General features: G+C 63.2%; 2 protein-coding genes across 5 annotated transcripts in view; one reads left to right on the top strand and one right to left on the bottom strand.

Annotated features, from left to right (window-relative positions):
- PRDM16 (PR/SET domain 16) overlaps positions 1 to 8,753 on the bottom strand; it is a 355,063-nt gene extending 346,310 nt beyond the window's left edge. For all 4 annotated transcript variants that reach the window (XM_074379953.1, XM_074379954.1, XM_039473778.2 and 1 more), the window contains exon 1: positions 8,119 to 8,753. In XM_074379953.1, the coding sequence (XP_074236054.1) occupies positions 8,119 to 8,155 (37 nt within the window). In that variant the 5' untranslated portion in view covers positions 8,156 to 8,753. The remainder of the gene's footprint in view (positions 1 to 8,118) is intronic.
- LOC120366098 (uncharacterized) lies at positions 8,154 to 17,455 on the top strand. The gene is made up of 3 exons (XM_039474523.2): positions 8,154 to 8,232; positions 8,745 to 9,196; positions 9,747 to 17,455. Exons 1-3 carry the CDS (start codon positions 8,154 to 8,156, stop codon positions 10,257 to 10,259), a joined length of 1,044 nt encoding a protein of 347 aa, XP_039330457.1. The 3' UTR covers positions 10,260 to 17,455.
- Positions 17,456 to 17,681: the final 226 nt, after the last annotated feature.

Raw genomic sequence — 17,681 nt, 5'->3', positions numbered from 1 at the left:
ATTCTCCAAGTGTCTCACCTTTACCTGGCTTCACAAAGAGGAGGGCCAGTGTGGGGACCCTGGGAGAGCAGGGCACACGCACAGTGAATGGAGCCTGGGTTTCCGGGATTGCTGTGGGAAGCTGAGCCTGTGCCATGGGGCAGGGTCAGGCCCCATGGGAAACCTTGCCGGCGGCCTCCGGGAGGCCCGTGGACCAGGACTTGACACGCGCCCCAAGCACCCAGCTTTGTCGTTCTTCTCAAGTGGGAACGGGGACAGAGCTCCTGACTGCCCGACTCCGAAGCACCCCGAACGGAAGGCCAGCTGCGGGTCTGCCGACCTCCCCGGCGGAGGTCACTTCAACGGGGGTGGGACCCGGAGCCAGAGATTTGGGGAGAGTCACCCAAGACGCAGACCAGCCCCTGAGAAGCAAGAAGGGGAATCAGACCCAGAGTCGTGTCCCCCAAAAACACCCACCATCACCCCATGTTGAAATCCATTATAGAGTATCAATTTGTTATCAGAGGAGAAAACCAAATCTAACGAAATCCATCCATGTAAGTCGGAGGGCTGAGGAGGAGGGACGGGAAATAGTCCTTCACGTGCGGAAGAAGGCTGACGAGGTTTCCGGGAATTGCCTACGAAACCCCGGTAAAGCCTGGAAAACCCTCCCGTCCTCACACCCAAGGGAAGGCAGCCCTGGTCCCTGGCCTGCAACGAAGCCCCTGAGCCTATTCCTTCCTGTTAATGCCCCTGGCACTACCTGCGGGCAAGGAAGGAGACAGACACCCTTGGACCCTTGGAGAAGCCCCGGGCTCCAGTGCTTCTGCCGGGGGACGCTGAGAGCAGACAGAGGCCGGGCCCACGTGCTCCTGCTCTGGGATGCACAGACACCTTCCCTGAGCCACTCCACTTGGGGAACAGCCGGCAGCAACTCGCAAGGACTTCCGTGGCACAACCCAGCTTCCTCACAGCATCTCGGAAGCAGAAGCAAATCCTTCCCTTGTCTCCTCTGCCCCGACAGATCCTCTGAGGGCCCAGGTCTACACCAACCGGACAGGGAGCAAGCACCCCGCACCCTCCCTTCATCCACTGCAGAGTCGATGCAGATGTGGCCAGGGCTGCGGCAGAGACGCGTATCGTAACACACGTGCACACTGGGGCACACACACACACACACACACACACACGCTTGACACACCCCCATGCTTGACGGAGCACAGCCTGGAGCTACGCAGTGTGCTAGGAAGCCTGTTATCCCAAGAGAAGCGTGGGTCTGGTGGGTTTCCTCACAGCGGGCTCAGAAAGCCGCTCTGCCAAGCAGGGCTTGGAGGTGGGCAGGGCAGAGGCTGCTCCTACTTCTGCACGTTTGAAGCGGGGACCTTGCGCTTGGGGCTGGGCTCACTCCTGGTCAAGCCAGGTGTGTGCCGCCTCCTCCCACCAGAGGACAGAGGGCAGCAGCTGGGGAGGGTTCTGCAGCCCTGGCCTCTGGGGTCCTCTCTGGCCCGAGGCGGATGGCAAATGAGCCTGCCACCGCACCCGCTACTCCGCCACAAGAGTGGGGTTCAGGCCAGCATGAAAAAGTGACCTCTCCTCACCGGGTCCGTTTAAACACAGGCTCCACGGTCTCCACCCAGAGAGGTGCACGTGCCGGCTTGGAAGCGGAAAACACGCGTGGGAAGGCAGAGCCTTATGCCGAGGAGATGAAACAGTCCCCAGGACCCAGCCGTGTTTTAAAATGATTATAAATTATTTTAACAGTGCATTTGCAAAGGGTTATAAAAACAGCCATAATATATTTTTTTCCTTAGATTCTAGAATTACCAGTGTGACAGCTAATGCAATAATGATTTGTTTCAAATGCCAGTGTTTAAGCTGTATAAAGCTGATTTTATACATTTTTCCAGTAGGCCGCATTGTAGTTAATGAAATTAAACACACCAATCGCATTTGTCCCCAGGGGACGAAAACTCAACACACCACGGGTTTATTTTTTTATTAAAATAAATTGCAGCCGGCAAGATGGACTAATTGCATACAGAATTGAAAAAGAAACATTCCATTGATATAATTAAGCCAATTTTCATGGACAGAAATAGTTATAGTGGATATAAAATAAGCAAAACCTTCACCAGAATCTGACTTCCCTCCTTTTTTTGCCCAAAATGTTAACTATTAAACAAATATGGTAGTGGAGCTGCCGTATCTTCAGGCCCCGGGGCACCGTTCCTGCATCTTGGGAGAGGCCGGCCAGGCACCTCCAGAGTGTGGAGGATTTGATGGCGAAGCCCAAGAGTGAAGTGGTCACAGCAGGCAGAGGCCACTCCTCCCCTGCGCTGGGCTCAGCAGAGCTTGGGAGCACTCCTGGCCCAGAACGGCCACTGGGGCCCAGGCTGCAGCCTAGGAGGTGCCCAGACTTGAGGAGCAGCGGCCTATGCCAGGCTGGACTAGGGACGTCAGCTGCCAGCCCCTTCCACCCTGTAGCTCAGACCAGCAGGGCAACAAAAGCCCCACCTCCTCCTGACTGCCTGTGGGGGGGAGTAGATTATTCCCCTCCAGATCCGCGGGGTGCTGAAGGACGGGCTCTGCCCCTCCTGGGCCAACCGGAGCCTCTTGCCCTTGTTCATGGCGAAGGCAGTAAGCAAGGGGGTGTGGAAGGTGCAGGCCAGGCCGCGACTAAGGCTTCTGCTTGTCTGTGCCTGCCCTTGGGGAAAGGACACCCACAGCAGGGGCAGGAGGGGTGCGGGACGGAGCCAGCAGGAGTCCAGACCCAGTGAAGCAGGAATCCAGCCTGCAGGTGCGAGGCCACTCCCACGCTGGGCGCACGTGATGCCCTGCCGGCTTTTTAAGAACAGACCTGATACAAGTTGAGCACTGGCCTTGAGAAGATCCTTAAACCCTGACACGTTAAAAAAAAAAAAAAAAAAAAAAAAGAAAGAAAGAAAGAAAGAAAAAGAAAAGAAAAGAAAAAAACACCCTACTGAATTCACAGCAGCCTGCAGCGCCCCGTGGGGGAGGGGAGAGCTGCATTAGAAACCCTGGAGGTCTTCATTTCTCCGAATTTCAGCGGAGCCCTCACTTTGCTGTGTGGCCTCCCAAGAGTTACTCCACCTCTCTGAGCCTGGGGTTTCTCACTCCCAAAAGTGGTGCCTGCTCCTCCGCACTCCATCCTCCCAGGGTCAGAGAAGGGAGGAGGGGTCTGGTCTCCCAGGTGCACTGGGACATCTTTAAAAAGTCCTGCGGGTCTCCGAGGGGGCCGGGGCTGCGGATCAGACTGGATCTACCTTCTCCGCGAAGCTGTGCAGGCGGGTCTGCCCTCGAAATCTGGGCTCCCACCCTCTGCCTCGGTTTCTCTGCACCGTCTTCCCTCCCCACACAGCTCCTACCTAAACCCAGGCGGCGCGCACTCCCGGTCTCTCCGGGTGCAGGTCGGGGATGCCACAGGCAAGCGGCGCGAGCGGGGGGGCTGGCGCCCACGGGGTCCCGCACGAGGCCGAGGGTCCAGGGTTCAGAACGCAGAGGCCGCCCTTCTCCGCCAGGGAGGCCAGGAGGAGGGACCCTGGGGTTCAAGCTGGGGCTCTAGAGGGGCGGGTGCTGCTCCCGCCGGGCCAGGGTCTGGGGCGCAGGCTGCGCGGTGGAGACGCGGGCACTGCTCGCGCGGCGCGGTAGTTGGCCGCGACTTTGTGCGCCGGGAGCGGGAAGTCGGCCGCGACCACTGGCCGGCCCGGGGCCCCCAGGCCCCGCTCCCCGACCCGGCCCGCGCAGTCCGCAGTCCTCGGCCGCCCGAGTCTGCGCCCGCGGCCGCCGCTGCACCACGGCGAGGCCCCAGCCAGCTGGCTTCGCTGCGAAGTTTCTTTCCCGCACGGGGAAGTCGCCCGAGCTGCTCCCGGTCCTCCCGCGCCGGCGACGGGCGCTGCGCCTTCCAAGACTTGTTACACGGGTTTGATTCAAAACCTGATAAATTGTATTTAACGCTATTTGAAATTTTTAAACGAAATTATTCAAAAGATTTTTAATCCTGGATAATTTTTGTTGAAACTCTAATTATACATCACCTTAATTACCAACCCCAGCCCCCCAAGGATCCCTAATTGCCTCCTAATTGAATAAAACAGGGGGCTAATCGGGCCCTCCGCGGCCCAGCGAGCTGCCACCAGCCTGGCCTCCCCTGAGGGGCCTGGTCGGGGGAGCCCCTGGCTGCCCGGCCACCGTCACCCAACCTCCCAGCAAAAACGGCAGACCTGGTCCCCTGCCCCGCGCACTGCCCAGAGGAGGACTCAGGAGCCGAGGAAGCCTTGGGGCCAGGAGGGGCCAGGAGGCTGAGTGCCACCTGCTCTGGAGAGCCACTCACAGGACAAGGAGGGCGGCCCGGGTAGGAGTCTGGTGGTCGGCCAGCCCAGGGCAAGGCCAGTGCCTGTCCCCAAGAAGCCCACCCAGCAGTTGCTCCACAAGCCAGCTTGGCAAGCCCCCTCCTGCCAGCTTCCAAGCCACCGCACACCTGCCCGCCGGGAGCAGAGGGAGGGCCTGTGGTGACACAGTCCACTGCAGCGGGGCACCAGGCCCTGGCGGCCAGCCCTGCACTCCACCCCTCCACTCTCCACCGCAGCCTCTGTGTTTTCGTCCGAAGCGGGGCAAGACGCTGGACTCCCGCCGGACGCTTCCTGGCGCTGCAGCTCTAACCGGCCTCCTGACAGAAGGCAGCCGTCCTGGGTCTGGGGAGAGGACTGGTGTTAGGGGCTAATTTCCCCAGGGAGGGTGGGAGAAGGGAGGGCCCAGCCAGCCTGGCATGTTTCTGCAGGAAGAAGGAAAGAGGCTGTGAGCTGGGCCTCCAGACCCACTCACCTCTACCCTGTCTCAAGCACACCTTCCACACACAGCACCCTCAAACACAAGCAAGACACTTGCAGTCCCCACAGCGGGGGCTGCTGCTCCCCCGCCCCAGGGGCTAGATGGCAGGTGTGGACCTGACACTCCCCCAGCCCTGGGGTAGGCAGCATCTAGGACCGGGTCTGTCACCTAGGTGGGGCTCAGGCCTCAAGGGGTAGCTCTGATGGGGGCGCTGGCTGCGACCCTCTCCCAGGCCACATCTTCCACCTGCACAGAGGCCCCCCCACCCAGCAGTCGGGAGGGCACCTTGGTGGTGCTAACACCCCATCTGCCCACCTGAATCACAACAGCCCTGGAAACAATGAGCTTTTGTTAGGCGTTTAGTTTGTAAATGTGGGGCCACCTCGGCTACTTCCCCACCGGCCTGCACGGAGCTGGCTTCAGTTGGGGGGACTCTGTCCCTTGAACTGTCCATATTCTGCTCCTGGCTCCCAGGCTCGGCTGGAGGAGGCTGTGGGTTTCCCATCAGCTGAGCCACAGCCCCGGCCTGAGTACCCCAGTGGCCACCTCTGTCCTTGGAAAGCTCAGCTGGAAGCTCTGGTCAGTCTGGCAGCTGCTACCATTCAGCCCCTCACAGGACCAGGAGGAGCGACCCACTTGAGCTGAGGCCTGGATGGGGGTCTCCAGAGAAACACAAACGAAATTACAGCCCCAGATGCACAAGCGGGGGTGGCCCCCAAAACGCTGGGTCATGGGGTCACCTCCACTGGCCTGGTTTTTCCTGTGCCCAGCCTGAACACCAGCCTGGTAACCGTGACCTTGCCCCTACCCCACCCCGCAGGCCCCTGACCTGGTCCGTATTGTGGGGAGGGCTGGAGTGCTGGCCCTACTGCCTCCAATTCAGGTAGTAGTGACTGTCGTCCCGGGGGAAGTTAACATCTGCTTAAAATATCGCCTGATGAAATGAAATTCTTCGGCGGATCCTGCCTTGCTCAGGGCAAGCAGTGTGATCCTGAACCTGGCTCAGCCACCTTGGTGGGCCCTGGGGACAGCGGTCCCAGCTGTGGAGCCCGGAAGGAGGGGTTCCCAGGGCTCAGCCAAGTGTGGATGCAGGGCCGAGGCCTGGCAGTCACCTCCCATGGGGTTTTCCTCACTAAAGACTCTCGGGAAAAGGAAGCCAGCGCTCGGCGCTCCTGCTGGGCCCCGCTCTCCGGCCTCCGGGCTAGGTAACCAGGCGGCCGCCAGGCACCAGTTCTGGTCCTGAGCAGACCCGGTCCCCGGCAACTCTCCCCACCTGGCAGAGGTGGGTCCGGCGGGGAGCTGGGGCCAGGCGGGCGCTCGGCGCCCAGGGGCCTCTCGGAAGTTTCCGGGGCCGCGCGGGTGCGCCGAGTCGGCCTCTCGCTTGCAGCGAAGGCCCGGCGACAGCGCAGCGGCTTTCCACTTTCTCGCTCCAGCTTCGGGCCCTGCCGGGGTGAGGGCCTGACCTAGCGGCCCGCATGCAGCCCGGTGGTCCAGACTCTGAGAAGGCCCGCAGTGCACACGCAGAACCGAACCCGAACACGCACACGCACACCCCACGCGCGGAGGCCCGCAGCGCCCTGCACAGACAGCCCCTGCGCGGCGGCGGCGAAACGCCCGGCCTTGTTCGCACCAAGAGGGGTCAGAGGTCACGGGAGGCCGAGGCCAAGGGCACCCGGCAGCGGAGCCCGGCGGGGAGGGGGCGCCTCACCGAGGGGCCGCGCGCGGCCGACCGCGGAGCACAGGGGCGTCCGGAACAACTCGGAGCTGCTTTTCCCAGTGCGGGGCCTACGGCTGCGGGGCCGCTGTTGGGACAAGCCGGGCGGGTCCCGAGCCGAGGGAGTGGAGCTTCGGGAAACCGCCGCCAGCCCCGCGCTCACCCCGGCTCACGCTTGTGGGTTCGGCCCTGGATGGCCGCGAGGCCGGCCTGGCGGGACCCGGCCTCGGAGGCGCGGACGGAACGGCGTGGGTCGGGCGGGGACCTCGAGGGGAGCGGCCCGGCCGCCTCTGCCGCGGGTGGGCGGGCGGCCTGCGGAGGAGGGGGCGGCTGGAGCGGGCGGCGGCGATGCCGCTTCGCGCGGCGCTGGCCGCTTCGCTGCAGCCGGGGCATCCGCGGGGCTGCGGGAGCCGCGCTCGCCGGGCCGCAGCGCCGCCCGCCCCCACCTGCCCGCCTCGGCGGCCGCAGCCCGGGGCACCGCGGGCCCACAGCGGATGGCGCCGGCGGCCGGGGCGCGGGGTGCGCGCGGGCTGCTCGGAGGCGCGGCTGCGGCGGGCGAGGGCGCGGGCGGCGGGAGCACCCGGCTCGCGGGAGGGACCGGCTGGCGGCAGGCAGGGCGCGCGGAGCCCGGGGCTCGGCCGAGACGGAGCGAAAGAGAAAGTAAGACTGAGGACCGGGCAGTGCGGCCGGGGACAGTCGCCGCCGGGCTGGGCTGTGCCAGGCGAGCGGGTGCGGAGGGCTCCGCGCGGGCCTGAGGGCGGCCGCGGCGGGTCGGGAGGTGGCGGGTGGGGACCCTCCTGTCGGAGGCACGGCCACCTCGGCTACCCGCGCGGGCTGCCCGCGTCCCCGAGGAGCGCCCTCCACCACCACGCGGGGCACCGCCGGGGCATAAACTTCACGGCCGCAGTTCCCAGCCCGGGCAAAAGTCTCCATTTTGCTCCCCAAGCGGCTGCGGCCGTTTCTGCCGTCGCCGCCCCTGCCCCTGCGCCCGCGGAGCCGGGTGGGCGCCGGCCCGCGCCCCCTCCTCCGCCCCTCCCCGGCTCGGGGTCTCCCTCCTCTGCGCCCGGCTGGCGGACGCCAAAGGCGGTGCTCTAGCGCCCACTATTTCAAAAGCCCGGAATATGATTTGACCAGGACTGAGAGCCACTGGGAGAGAGAGAGGGAGAGAGCGAGCGGGGAGGAAAAAGTTGCTCTCCCCTTTCGTCAACTTTTCGCTAACTTTCGCTTTGCGCTCCCCTCCACCCCCGGCCCTCCCCCTCCGCCCCCCTCCCCGGCCCCCACCGCGCGCCTCGGGTTCCCGGGCCCGAGCGCCTGACACTGTTGGGGGGGGAGGGGGTTCGGCGGGGAGGGGGCCGGCGCCTTCGGGGAGCGCGCGGCCCGGGCGCCCCGAGCCTCCGCGCCGGGCCCGGTCGTCCCGGAGCGCGGGAGGCGGAGCAGCCCCCCGGGCCGCGCGGCCGAGCCGGGGGCCCCGAGCCGCAGGCGCGCGGGCCGCGCCCCGACGCGCACCCCTGGCCCGGGCGCCCCGGCCCAGCGGCCCTGGCCCGGCGGCGCGGCGCGGCCGAGCGCGGGAGACTTACTTTTGGCTAGCTTCCTCGCCCTCGCCTTGGATCGCATGGTGTCGGCTCGCGGAATCCCTCTCCTCCTCCTTGAGTCCAGAAGCAGCCACACACTATCTTCATCTCCCCAGCATTGTCAGTTTGGACACCTTCGCACATGCGCACAGAGCACTCAATCTGACACCCCTCGCCGGGGCCAAAAAAACTTTGCAATGTATTCATCATCCTCATCGTCGCGCCGCCGCCGCCGCCGCCGCCGCCTCGGCGCGGGATTGGGGGGCTCTCCTCGGCCTTCCCGGTCTCCGTCTCACTTCTCTCTCCCCCCCTCTGCCCCCCTTTTCAGCGCAGCTCGTAACTGGCCCTTTAAGAAAACATTCCGTGCTGGGCGCTCCCGCCCGGGGCCCGCACCCCGGACACTTTAAAAGGACCCAGGTGGCCCCGGAGGCAAGGTGACTATCCCCCCACCCTGCCCCTGCCTCGGGTCGCGTCGCGCTGCGGCTCCCGCCCCAGCCGGGACCGAAGACGGGGTGGTGGCTGCGGTTTTCCACGCGACTTCCTCGGATCTCGGGGCACGCGCGCCGAGAGTTCGGACGCGGGTCCGGGCGGGTTTCGCTGCGTTTTACTGCGTTTTATGACTAATTAAAAAGCTTGGCGTTCCCCGTCGCCCCGGCCCGCTTTTCTCCCGTCCTCTCTCTGCCCTCGGCCCCCGTCCCCGCCCTGCGATCGCCGGAGGGGGCGTCGGGGTTCGCGCGCCAGAACCCGGCTCCTCCGAAGCCCCCTCCAGGCCCCGCCGCCCCCCTCGGGCCCCCCGGCCCCCGCCTCCTCCCCTTCTCCCCCACCCAACGGCTGCTGCTTCGGGCTTCGCGGCTCAAAAACAACAGCGGAGGCGCCGCCAGCTCCGCGCTCCGCCACTGCCCAGGCCGGCGGGCGGCCCTCGGACCCGCCGCCCTCGGTCTTGCGCGGAGCTGCGGAGGCCGACACGCCCAGCGCGGGGGCACAGCGCGGGGGCGGCGGTCCGAACACCGGGCGTCCTTGGCGGATCGTCCCCGCCCGCGCGCTCCTGCCGCTGCACCCCCGTCGGGCTCCGCCGCGCCCCCAGGTGAGTGACTGGCTGCGCGAGGGCTCGAGCTGGGCCACCTTCGGGGACCCAGGCCTCTGGGAACGCTCCCCTCTGGGCCAGGTGCGTAGGGGGCGGAAGGGCAGGCAGCGCAGGTGGAGCAGCGCGGGCGGGAGCCGACCAGGCGCTTCCTCTGCCCCTGTAGCCCCCAAAGTCCGAGGCGCCGCGGAGGAGGGGCCGGGCTGGGTACAGGCAGGGTGGCCCCGGCCCAGGAGCCTGGCGGCCGGAGTGCGGATTGCTCATCTGAGAATCTGGGAATCCGGAATGAACTAGAAGGGAACGGAGGCGCTGCCCTGGCCGAGTCGCTGCCCCGCGCGCCCTCCTAGAGCACCGAAGTCCTGCCCGGCCACGGGACCGGGAGCTGCCGCAGCGTCAGCCTGAGCCCGGAGCAGGGCTTGCGCCCGCGGTGCGGGGGGTCTCTCCGCCGCCCCGCTAGGCTCCTGCCGTGCCCTCCCTGCCCTTTGTTGTGTAATGAGACCTGTGGCGGCTCCACTGAGACCCACACGTGCAACTCCACGCCTCTGCGTTAAAGGAGGCGAAACGCAGCGGCCCTGAGAACCCCCGAGACCCCGGTGTCTTAGCAGAGGCGCCTCGGATGCGGAGGGGCGCGGGGTCGGCGCTACCCCAGAGGAAAAGCCCAGCGGAGCCAGGCTTGGCCGCAGCCGGCAGCGGCGGTGTGCGCCGGGCCTTCTGCCTTGGATCCTCCGCAGTCGGCACTGCTTGCCTGCTCGGATTCGAACCCCGATGCGGCTCCCAGGGGTCCAGGGTGCCCAGTCCTACAGCCAGCTCGCCGCCACCGGAGCCCCTGCCGGAGGAAGCGCTCCCTAGTCGCCGCTGCGGCTGTTTCTGGCAAAAGGTGAGTGTCCTCCAGAGAAGGGCCGTCAGCAATGGCACAGCCCTGGTCCCCGCCATCCTTCCGAGGGTCTATGGACCTCCCCACACCCTGACCATCTTTCGACAGGGGCTGGACCACAGAACAGCTGTGTTTAGCGCCCGGCCCAGCTCTGGGGGTCTTGCTCTGCCTCTCAGGCTGGGGCACCACTGAAGTCCTGGATGGCCAAGGCGGGCCCTGAACCTGCTCACCCGAGTGTGGGGGAGGTGCTTGAGCCCAGGAACACAGGCACTGTCCTGCCTAAACCCCGCCAAGGGCAGGCTTCCAACCGTGGGCCCAGCCTGGCTGGAGCTGCTGGCTACAAAGGACTCAAAGTCACTCCCATACTGGGCACCCCAGGTCCCTGCCTACTCCTGCCTGAAGCCTCCAGGGACTCCAGAGGAGGCCTGGGGTAGTTACTATGGTGCCTGCAAAGCACTCCCACCTGCAGAGAGGGTCTCTACCCCATCCTCACCCTGCAGCCCAGCAAAGGCCTCCTTTTCCCTTGCCCTGGAGGTTGCCAATGGATGCCAAGCTTTCGTATCCCTGGTGCTCTTGGGGTGCCCCAGCTCTCTCGGTCCCTCTCCCTGCCCACTCCTCCAGCTCAGGAGGTGATTCTCAGAACCCTGGCCAGGCTAGGGCAGGACAGCCATCCCTGGCACTGTTGCCAGGGCCTAGGGAAGAAGGGCAGGAGGCATGGGAGCAAGCTGGTCTGTGCCGCCTGGTCCCTGCTCTTCGCCAGGCTGTGGGGTAGGGATGGGGTCACTGCTTCTCCGGTTCTGCCAGGGGAGGGGTAGCTGCTGGTCAAGGCTGGCCAGGGAGATGGCCGAGCTGCCCACCTGAAAGGTGCCCAACCAAGCAGCTCTGGCTCCAGTGTCTCCCAGTCTGCTGGAGGAGCCCAGGCAGGCTGTTCCCAAGGCCATGGCCCTGGCTGAGGTTTCGTCCTGGCCTGACCAGGCCCTGCCCCCGCGTGGCCACACTTAGAAGCGGAGAGCAGGTCAGGCCTTGTTGAAGAGTCCCGTGGGGAGAAAGGGTGAAGCGGGGAAGGGCAGATGCAGGTCCTCCCTGGGGTGCAGTTCCGTGTCCCTGCCTGGCAAGGGCTTTGGGGAGCTTGGGTAACAAGTAGGGCAAGCGGAGGCCCAGTGGGGCAAAGTTTGATAGTAAAAGGTTTGAGGGCAGTTTTCAAACCAAGTCTAGCTCTGCAGAGCCTTGGGGCTGATGCCAGGTCCTGGGACCTCTGTGCTGGGACTGTAAGTGCTGTGAGCTCATTCCCAGTGACCTTCATAGCTGGGGCCTAGGAGACTAGAGAGGGGCTTTTACCTCCGCCTTCTGCTGGGGTCTGGGCAGAAATGGAACCCATGGAAACTGCATTTACCCATGAGTCCTGCAGACTCCCAGTGCTTCCAGTGCCCATAGACCCATGAGCAAGTGAATTCCTTAGGGAAAAGGCCAGGCTTAAAAGCTAGAAATGCTGGTCCTGCAGTGCTGGAGGAAGTGTCTTACTAGACATCATGTAGGAGGGCCCCAAGCCCCAGGGGTTCCCCAGAAACCCACTGAGTAGCAAAACTACCAATAGGGCCCACCCTGCACTCCCAGAGTCTACAAATGCATTCAGGGCTAGAGGGCTCCTTGGCTTGGCCAGGCTTTGTGCCCCGTGTGAACTGGCAGGGTCAGAGCTGCCCCTGCCGCCCCTCCTAGCCCTTCAGACCCCAGGGAGCCCTGCTTTGGGCTGTGTGTGCAGGACAGGAGTGGGCATGGCACCTAGCATTCGTTCTCACCCCTTTCCCTCCTGGTCCTCTGTGCATTTTTGAACTTGACCATGGTCTTTCAGACACTTGGCCTCAGGCGCTATTGAATTCCAGGGCAAGTTTTGCTCACTCCCCACCCCCACCTTGTTCCTTTAGGAAAAACTCCAGGTAGCAAAGAAGCACATAGCCGCTAGTTTACCAACTGGGTTTCCTGGGAGATTGGAAATGCCCCAGGAGGGATCCAGACGGCCCCCACTCACCCCACCCCCAATACCTGGGCCACTGAGTCAGGCCAGGATGAGGCTGCGGCTCTCTGCACGTTCTCCTGCCCCATACTTGGTGGGAATGTCTCCCAGACTTGAGCAGCAGGAGGCAGGAGACCACAGGAGCCCTTGGGGATGGCTGACTTGGCTCCCACAAACAGAGGGGACGTGGAGGAGGGCTGCTGGACCCCACACCTAGCAGGGGGCTCTATGCGGGAAGGAGCTTGTGCTTGGTCTAGAATGGTGGGTGTGGGGGGAGAACAGGCCACCGGAAAGGCCATTTCTTCCCTATTCAGGCCTCTGAAATGACCCGAAGTGGGCGCTTTCTCCAGCATCATGCCCCAGCCGCATACCAGGGCCACAGGAATCCCCCCAGACTCTGGGGTCAATATTTCAGGGCTCCTTTTCACCTTCCTCCCACCCACCCAGGCCTGGGAAAGCTTCCTGTGCACCAGAGTTCTTGGAGAGGACAGGACACAGTTCCCAGTCTGGCCCAGCAGTGGCAGGGCTTGGTTCCTGTGCCGCTCAGAGGTGGGAGCCTCCCAAAGCCGATACCTGATTCCTGTTCCCAGAGTGGGGAACTGGGAGGAGTAGAATTCCCAGGAATGCCAGTCGTGTCCCTGATTTCCAACAAACCCCAGATGTACGGAAACATCTTCTGAGTGCAGGGGGAGCCTTGTCTCTTGCAGATGGGCTGCTTCCGGGGGGACCGCCGGGCAGTGGCAGGCACAATGCTGTGGCCGCCCTGGTGGAGTCCCTTTGCCCGCTTCGTGTCCCGCATCCCTGCTAGGTGCCTGGCTCTATTGTGCAGATGTCCGGGTGTCTGGAGCCCCGGAGTGTTTTGTTTTGTTTTGTTTTGTTTTGTTTTGTTTTGTTTTGTTTTGTTTTGTTTTGTTAAAGAGGTGGAGATGGTGAACCTGAACTCCCTGGGTTTCTGCCCCGTGGGGCAGGAGGGAGTTTAATCCAGGCTTAACCCGGCTCACTGAGAAGGTGCAGGAAGCGCCGAAAGACTCCCGCCCGTGTGCGGCCCACAGTGGGCCGGGGAGCTGCAGTGGCCGAGCCGCTGGGGGTCTGCAACCGGGAGCGTCCCGGCGGCTGGGAGGATACAGGGAATCGGTTTCCCACGCTTTTCCTGTTGATCTCAGAACCTTTAAAAAACCGCCAACGAATGTCGTTACCCGGATGCGCTGCGGTGTGCCCTGAGCCGTGTGTTCACGCGCGCCCGCAGCCGTGGCCTGGGTCCCCTCCTGCCGCCCGCCGCCCCGGGAGGAGCAACTTCGTTACGCACAGCGCCCGCGTCCTGCGGCCGGCGGGGAACTGCGCGCGGCGGAGGTGGCACGGACCCGCTCCAGAACGCTGCCTGCGTGGACGCGGCCGCTGCCTTCAGCTCCCAGTTCTGGCCGCGCGCGGGCAGCAACGAAATAGCGAGCCTCGCAGCCTTCCGGGCCCCGCGGCCGCTTCCCGGGAGTCGCCAGGTGGGATCCCGCCTTCCGCGTCCCCAAACGCCTAGAGCCCGGGACAGGGGCCGGCGGCCGGGTCACCAAGCGGGTTTCCCTAATCGGCTGGTTCCGGAATCCACATTCGGTTTGCAAGGCCCCCTCCTCCCGTCCCTCCGCTGCGCTCCCTGCCCCACTCGATCCGCCCTCTTAGCTTGAAAACCAAATTTTGCCTTTGACCCTGCGAGATTAATACCCCACAGATGAAACCGTGGAGACGGAGCTGCGGTGGATTTCTTCCCCACGCCTCGGTTTCCCCGTCTGTGAAATGGGGCCAGGCGCGCCTGCCTCCTCCAGGGGGTTATTGCAGGGCTGGCTAGGGAGAGTGGCTGGGTGGAAGGCGCCAGGTGGAGGCCCGAGGCCGCCCACCCCGTGGGCCTCGTCTGCTAGTTTGCTTGGCCGGGTCAAGGCCTTCGGGAGAGGGCGCGCCCCACCTTGGCTCCAGAGCCAGCGGCAGGTCCGGGTCCTCTCCCCTCACTCCCCCTCCCCCGCCGCCCCTGGAACTCTCCTGCCCCTCTAGGCGAAGGAGGAGAGAAGGCCCAGCTCCTCCACCCCGGGGGCTCCATCCTCCCACCCCTGCTGCACAGGGTCTGGCCCACCCTGGGCTTTCCTCTCAGGTCCCTTTGGGTTTCCAGAAGCCCCGGAGGTTTCACGCAGACCTGAACCTGATATGGCACCACCCGGCATCCGAAATCCTGCAGAGGGTGGAGGAGATTTGGAGAAGAGGCCGGGGCTGCCAGGGGCCTGCGGGGGTGGAAGCAGGTGGGGGAAAAGTGGTGACCCAGGCCCGCGCCCCAGACACGATGAAGCCGGCAGAAGGGACTGTGCCACCCCTCTGCCCACCTCTGAGGACTAGGTCTTTTGGAACCAGTGGCAGCTGAGTCCCCACACATCTGGGCGGGGCCCGCAGCATGGCCTGGCGAGCTGAGACTTAAGGATCTGAACAAACTACCCCTCTAGGTGTAGACAGAGCAGGCGCAGTGGCAGGAGCAGTGGGCGGTGGTCTGAGAAGACTTTCCCTGCCTCCCACCTCCCGGGGCCGGACCTAGGGAAGGAGGGGAGGGGAGTGGGGTGGCCAGGGGGACACCCAAGGCTCTACCCCTCCGTGCTTTGCCTTCTACTAATCCAGTCATCACGGTGTCGGTGGAGACATGGCTCAAAGAGCCGGCAAGACCAGAGCGGAGACCAGGATTGCCCCAGGCAGGGAAAAATGACCAATTCTTTAGACTGACCCGAAGGTGATGGAATCAGTCGGGCGTCCTCCCGGGACAGGGCTGCCCGCCCTGCCGCCAGAACCCCGGCGTTCATGCCCCCGGGGCTGGAGAGAGCAGCCGGGCGTAGGTAACTCAGGGACTCCAGTCCCTCACCGGATGCCGAGCTGTGGGGAGCCCTCACCCCCACACCTTGGGTCCCTGGGTCCCCTCATCAAGGCAGGGGCCCTGAGTGGCAGGGGCACCCCTGTGTGAAGAATAGTGCCCCCCGCAGCCCCCACAGGTCACCTTTTTGAGGACCTGGGGTCCTGCCCTGGGGACTGGGGTAAACAGGGAAGGTCCAGCCTTCAGCAGCCTCTCCCTGGAGGGGGAGACACCCCTCCCCATGGCTTCAGGGGAGTTACAAGGGGAACACCCAGGTGGTATTCAGCAGAGGGGAAGAGGGGAGGGCTTCCAGGGTCCACAGGCAGCTCAGGGAGCGGGGAGACGGGAAAAACTCCAGCTCAGCTTCTGCCTCCTGACCCCTGGGACCCTCGGGCAGCCCCTCCAGCTTCCTGGGAGTCCAGTTTCCCAAGGTAGAGTGGACGGCAGCAGAACCTGGCCCCATGGTGGTCACAGCTCCCAGGCCAGTGGCATGTGGTTCCCGGAGCCCTGCAGGTCCCCATAGAGGCGAGAGCCCTTCTCCCTCCCAGCTGCCCTCTTGCAGAACCCAGGGCTGCTCCCAGAGGCTGTGAGCTGGAGCCCTGGAAGGTAACCACCTCCTGGCTGGACACACAGAGGGCCAGTCAGGGCCATGTGTGAGGACAGATGGCTCAGGAGCCCCTGAACTCCCAGTCAAGTCTCATCCTCCTGACCTTGTCCTACTCTGGTGCTGCCAGTGGGGTGGCAGGTGGCGGTGGGTGTCCGAGGGCCAGCTGGTTTCCTGGCAACTGCAGCCCAAACTTGGCTTCCATTCACCCGTTCCCTCCTTCGCTCTCGCAGGAGGCGCTGCAAGGCTCGGAGCTCCTGGAGCTTCCAGTCTATGGCGTGAGTGAAGCAGGAAGGTGTCTCCTCCATCAGACCTGGAGCTTCCAGCTCACTGTCTCCAAAACCCCAGAACCTGGCCCAAGGCTGGGCTGCGCTCTGTCCTTAGTGAAAGAATGGATGAGTCACAACTGAATGAAGAGAGCTGAGCGAGTAGGTTTCCCTCAGGGCTCCCCAGGCAGTTTCAGCCCAGGGGAAGACCCAGGGAGACGAAGGCGACCTTGCAGGCTGTGGCGGGTCTGGAGGCAGCAGCCCGGGGCAGGGACTGTGCTGAGTGCCTGAGGCCGAGCCACCCCTCTGTAAGCTTCATCATCCATCAGGTCTCAGAGGGCTGCCCTGTGTTCAGTGAGCTGCCAGCACCGTGTGATGAAGACACAGCAGTGGGCAGCTGCCCAGCCCCTTTGCGCTGTGTTTGAAAAAAGAAGCTGGCTTGTTCAGGGGTTCCCAGCAGGATGGGGGAGGCGGCAGGGACCATGGCAGAGCAGAGCGAGAGTTCTAGAAGAGAAGCTGGTCCTTCCACAGGCTCCCTGGCCTGGGTGCTGCGCCAGACAGGGTGCTGGGCATTGCCCTGCTCATTTCCCACCCCTGGGTTGCAGCTGGGAACTGTGTGGCCTTCATAGTCCTGTGAGGTGGGTGCTGTGCTGTGCCCACCTTACAGATGAGAAAACTGATGCTCAGAGGCTTGAGTGACCTAGTCAAGGACCTGTCCTTACAGGCAGATTCGGGACTCAGGGAAGAGCTCCCCGACCACAAAGCCCCAGGGGACTCGCGCTGCAGGGCTGCCACCCTCCAAGGTGTGCAGGGTGGCAGAGATTCATCTGCAGAGACATCTCTGCCTGGGACCCTTTCCTGGGGCTCCTAAGGTGCTAGGAGTGCGAGCGCCATGAGAGCCCACTGCAGTCATGCCACCCAGAGGGTACTCTGGCCTCTCGGTCACCTATGTGCTTCTGACAATGACCAGGGTCCAGAATGACTCAGCCATTGGAGTCTGGATTTCCTGAGCCCGCCTCTCACTGGTAGGTCCTGAGCCCCCTTCCTTCCCAGCACCCACTCTTAGAGCAGTTATCCAGGACTGCGCTGCAGCTACTGAGGCCAGGGAGAGACCCTGTGCTCTGGCCAGAGGCTTTGGGGGCTCAGTTAGGACTAACGCACCAAGCGAGTTGTGCTGAGTGTTGAGGCTTCTTCTGGGAAGGTATTTTCAATCACCAAATATGCCATTAAAAAAATACGTGTCAGTAACGTGTGCACTAAGCCTGGACCACATGGGACATTGTCGTTCCAATAAACACGAATAAGCCAGTTTTCACATTAGAGAAATAACAGTTTCTTGTAGAAATGTGGTGCTTTTGAAAGAGGTTAATTAATAAACAGCAGATAATTGTTCGTGGCACATTGTGGCGGAGGGTAATTTTCATTTTAGACGATGGAAGGGCCAAATACCCCTCCCCACTTAGCATTTTTCTGTAATAATCACCTCGGCTTCACCTCCGCCTTTCATTTTTACAGCTGGAGCTGCTTATCACTGCTCCAACTTTCACTAAAAAGGAAAAACTATCATTTAAACAAAGCTATCGAAAACCCAGCATCATTTGTGGACTTTTTAACATAAATAAATCATACAAACTAAGATTTATGTTCATGGAATGATGTCATTCATTGAAGGCCGCCTTCCCAGTCACATTCATGTTCAGTGATTTTGCTTTGATGGGTTCGCTTTTTGCTAAGTAGGAAAAACCCGTTCAGTCGTCCTTGCTGCTGTCTTTCCTCACTCTGGCCCCGGACATCAGAACGGTTTCTCCCCGGGCCAGTCCACAGAGCCAAGTCCAAATGGTGAAAATGGTTTTGAACTCCATAG

Source organism: Saimiri boliviensis, chromosome 11 (genome assembly GCF_048565385.1).
Source record: "Saimiri boliviensis isolate mSaiBol1 chromosome 11, mSaiBol1.pri, whole genome shotgun sequence".
NCBI classification, from domain to species: Eukaryota; Metazoa; Chordata; class Mammalia; order Primates; family Cebidae; genus Saimiri; species Saimiri boliviensis.
This window is presented reverse-complemented; position numbering and strand designations above follow the sequence as displayed.